The 4989-nt window shown below is 41.8% G+C and overlaps 1 protein-coding gene across 1 annotated transcript in view; it reads left to right on the forward strand.

The window, feature by feature from the left end:
- Nucleotides 1–4091: 4091 nt before the first annotated feature.
- Nucleotides 4092–4989, forward strand: part of Heatr6 (HEAT repeat containing 6) — a 37497-nt gene continuing 36599 nt past the window's right edge. The window contains exon 1 of the mRNA XM_004643059.2: nucleotides 4092–4321. Within this exon, the coding sequence (XP_004643116.1) occupies nucleotides 4100–4321 (222 nt within the window). The 5' untranslated portion in view covers nucleotides 4092–4099. The remainder of the gene's footprint in view (nucleotides 4322–4989) is intronic.

The following is a 4989-nucleotide window of genomic DNA, read 5'->3' on the forward strand; positions in this document are numbered from 1 at the left end:
AAAAAAATTATTCATACATTATAATGGACATTTTAAGTTCTCTCAAGATGATTTAAAGGGGAGACATGTATAGGTTACATGCAAATACTGGCCCATTTTATGTAAGGTACCTGCAGCCTCAGACTTTGAGACCTTCAGGAGCCCTGCAAACACTCCCTCATGGATACCAAGGAATAGCAGCATTCAATAAATGTTAACAATTATATCTATGGGGCATAAACCAATTTTGTGTTAAAGTCATATTGTTGTGGGTGTATAATACCCACATTTATTCTTTAAACTATTTCTACTGATTAATTATTAATTTTGATTTTATAAGTTTTATTATATTAAAAAATACTTAACAGGAAAAAACATCTAAAAATAAAGTACTGAATTTCTAACATTTACTGTTTATTAAAAAGCATCAAAATTTTCAAGACTGTATTTTGGTGTACAAAGTTTAAAACATAATAACAAAAATAAAGTCCTATGAGCTCCATTTCACTGCCACAGGAACTTTGGCTCAAAGGGCCAATGTTACCTTCTATGCACAAGTGACCTAAAACTCACTTTGACCTTCCCCAAAACTTATACATTTGGTTTTTCATGTACCATTGTACTGAACTGGGCTACTTCTACCACCAAAAAATGAATAAATAAATAAAATAAAATAACTCAAATCTTAAATGTACACCCACTGCTGCCTGGGAGTTCTTGTACACACCTTTCCATTTACTTGCCAAGGGCTGGAGAGATGGCTCAGTGGTCTAAAGCACCTACTTGAAACAAGCTTGGCAAAGCACAGGGACCGGGGTTCGATCCCCAGCACCACATGCCAGCCAGCCCTGCCCCCTGGTGGGCTGAGCTGGCCACACACACACACGATAAATAAATGTAATAAATAAAAATAAATAAACATTTACTTGCCAAGTGGTAAATACACAAATGGATTCCTGCTGTCCCATGCCAACTACTGTGAGCCACATCCACATTCCATTATGTAGGCACATGTTTCCATAACAGAAGAATGGTGTGGGTGTATTTTACCCCCTGTGATGTTCAGGTAAACATACACAAAAACTGTTATGTGAAGTATTATGTGGGTAAAAATCCCAGTTTGACACTTTTGCACAGGTACACACACCTTGTGGTCCTCTTTCCAAGTAGGTAAACAAATATTACTTCCTGTGTCCCAGCTGCAGCTACTGAGACACACAGCTGACTACTAAAATTCTAAATTACAAATTTATTTAGAAAAGTATGGGATGGGCTTTTGTATTATGTTATTTATTGCTGTTGCCAAATAGATGGGCCAATGAGTCTTAGTCTCAATTTGGACAATTCTAAAATAGAACCCCGAGTCAATCCTCCTTTCTGCTTTCTCCTAATTCAAGGTTTAATAGGAATACTGAAAGCCAGCCCCTCTTTTCTGCTTCTTCCCATAACAAAATATAGAAGGGTTAAAAATAAAGAGTTTTACAGTTGCTTGTCCATGTTCTTCATCATCACAGACTTAGTACTCAGCCAGCCGGGGCTGAAGTCTGATTGTAACCAATTCACTGCTTATGTGGCTTGTGACAAAACTATTTATACTATATAGCATTGCTACCAACAGTGTAAAGAGGAAAAAATATCTACCTCATTTGATACTAAAGATTTATAAAACTTTACAGTTTATAAAGCATTTTCACAAAAATATCATTTGATTTCATATCATCTAATAAATGGAAAATACAAGACCCTAATAATAAATCTGCAAATCCATGCCATCAACAAGTATTGTGGTTTCCCTACCATACTCCAGGTGCTCACTAGTACTGGACACAAGAAAGTGAACCAGGTAGGATTTATGTCTTCTTAAAATTCACAATCTAGAGGAGGAAACAGGTAAGATACAAGTAACAAACGACTAAGACAACTGCAGGTTATGGTAAATGTTCTGAAAAAGTAAACAAGAACATGAAATACAGTGGGGGTACCTAATCCTAGTTTTGTTAGGATGCTCTAGACTCTAATAAAGATAAAAATTAGGTATTGGTAAGGTTACAAAAAAAAAAAAAAAGAAGTGAATTTCCTAATAAGGTCACAGGCCATCTGATGCAGAATTTAAAGAGAATGGTTGTAAACTTGCTCAGCAATCCATAAGGCCTCTTAGTCACTATCAGACAACTAAAATGTTGAAAGTAAGGAGCATTGAGGCTTGAGGGTGTGTGAGGAGATTTTATTGGAAAACAATCTTTGCCATCCTTAAAGTTTTCACAGTCTCAAGGTGGAAAGTGAGTGTGGGAGGTACTACTGTCTAATTTAAGACAATGCAAGGGAACTTCAAAGGCTCCTCTCAATGGAAAATTGATATATTTTTCCTTCTGTTGGTGATCACCACAGAATAGGAATATTCATTTCCTCAAAGGAAGCACAGTGTCATCCACACAGAGATATCTTTTCCAAAGTCAACAGACTGGCATCAGTGTATAAACTTGACAATACCTGGGTCACTGAGTTTCTTAATAACATTGCAAGTGCCTCATCTATATTGCAACCTACAATGAACCACATTAAAACCAGATTCTTCCCACAGCCTTTTCACACTTCCTCCATTCTTCCAGGTCCCACATTCTTCTAGGCTAGTGTGTTGAACATCTGCATCAGGAAACTCCTAGAGGAACTCCTGTACAATATTGCATACTGAACCAAAGAATTGATCCCTGCTGAGAAAACCACTGACAATAGAGGTCAAAAGCTGACAGATATACTTTCCCTTTTCGTTCCTCAAGAGGGAGTTCTGAGAGCATTCCATAAGATTTCCCAGAAACCACCTAAGAATGAACAGTCACCCCTAGCAATGGCCATCTCAAGAGCACAAATTACTATTGTGCACAAATTACTCTCTCATTCCCTGTTCACTCCTGAATAAACGTATCAACCTGAAGCTCTACTTTCTGAGAACTCTAAAACATACACTGACAAGCTTTCACCTTTTAATCTTCTTTGAGCAAATACATGAATATCAAATACCCCCACATACATGCACATAAGTAACGCATATCCCAACAATCATATATACAAATGTAATGGAATTAAACGCAAAGAACAACAAAAACTTCTCCACAAAGAGGTCCAAAGTCTTCACAGAACTAGCTTTCCTAGAACATAACCCAATTTTCACTCTTAAGTAGGGTACTTATTTTCAGGATAAAACACATATTCAAATAACCTCAAGGTTTCCTTACAAACTACAAGTGGAGATTTTCTGAATATCTGAAGAACACATATCTGCAGAAACGGTTTCCTTAGTCTGCCGTAATGTCAATTTATAGCCTTCTTGAGTAACTGGTCACAGCGTTATAATAACTATTTTATTTTCCAGCTTCTTGACAAAAGTTTCAGAAAACTCTGCAGTGTCAAATGTCAATCTGCGCTCTCTCTCTCTCTCTCTTTTTTTTTTTTTTTCCGGAACCGGGGATTGAACTCAGGCCCTTGCACTTGCCAGGCAAGCACTTATTCTACTGAACTCTCTACCCAGCCCAATCTACTCACTCTTAATATATGTTATAATTTACAGGGTTCAGTTTGAACTCCAAAACTACTTTTCTAGTGGTAAGAGGTGCTCCATGACTCTCAGCATTCACACTGGAAAAAAGGAAAAGAGGGGAACTAAGAGGACTGAAAGCTTGCCCTGAAAATATTGGAAAGTTGCCTACATCCATTAGCCAGATAGTAATGGCAAAGCCAAAGGCAAGGAATAAGAGGTAACGGAGCCTTGATTCAGGGTCTTTTTGTACCTGGAGAACAATCAGGGGCTCTACCAGGAGGTAAGAAGAGATGTCAGATAATTGATTTTGTCATCCACAGCAGCCCCTCTCCGACTCTAGCCCAAACCTGACACTGAACAGTCATATCAGCCCTGCCCAGGAACCCTCTACCTCACTTTTCAGTCACAGCTCAGAGAGACAGACGCTAAACGTTTCCCTGGTCCTTCGCAGTACACTGGGCTCAGGATTGCTAGCCAGGGCAATCCTTTGCTTCCGGTTCTGGTCCAAGGGAGGCAGCTCCGGAACTAGAGCGCCGAGGCCGGGAATGCCCCGGAAGTAGTTCCCTGTGGCCTCAGGGAGGAAAGATGGCGGCGGTGCAGGTTGCCGGCTCGCTGCCCCCCTGCAGCCAGCCGAGGGAGGCGCCGCGGGAGCCGCCCCCCGAGCCCGCCAGTGGCTTCTACCGCTTGTCCGCCAGGCTCCGCGCCCTGCGCTCGGAGGACAGCAGCTCCGCCCGCACTGAGATCCACCTGCTCTTCGACCAGCTCATCTCGGAGAACTACGGCGAGGGCAGCGGCGTGGCCCCGGAGGTAGGCGGCCCCGCCGCCCGGCCCCACCCTGTAGAGAACCCAGCCGTAGGTCCCGCCCGTCTCCCTGGGATGTGTCCCCTTCCGTCCCGAGGACTTAATTCTTGGCTGGCTGGTTCCCCAGGCTTCCATCTGAAAGCGTGCCGCGAACTCGAAACTTTCAAAACCCAACTTGCTGACTCCACTACAGCGTAGCTGTCGCTTCTGGTACACTTTTCCGCTCCCCAAAGCTCCACTTCTTTGTGCATCCAGCACTTGGGCAGATACAATTCATTGTCACTGCACTTTACCGTGAACAATTCCAGCAACCTTTTTGAACGTGGATATTACTAGGTCGTTTTCGCTGATGAAAAACACTGAAGCTCCCACGATTCGGTGGGCGCCACACTGTTGACAGGGAGCAGAGCTAGTTGGAGCCTGAGTCTGTCACACAGTCCCTGTATTTTCTGTTCTTCCATGCTAGCGCCTCCCTTCTGCGCCTCTTGTGTAGAAGTTCCTTTTTCACTGAGCACTTTTATGCATACACAATTAGGCCTTGGATACCACTTCCTAATTGCCTAAATTCTTTTTTTTTTTTTTTTTTTTTTAGGGAAGGGTCTAGAGGGTGTGCAGGGTCTCACTACTAGATCGGACTTGTAGTACCACTTATAAAATATCCCCCATGTTATCAT

The sequence above is a fragment of the Octodon degus genome, unplaced genomic scaffold, assembly GCF_000260255.1.
Source record: "Octodon degus isolate 3935 unplaced genomic scaffold, OctDeg1.0 scaffold00164, whole genome shotgun sequence".
NCBI classification, from domain to species: domain Eukaryota; kingdom Metazoa; phylum Chordata; class Mammalia; order Rodentia; family Octodontidae; genus Octodon; species Octodon degus.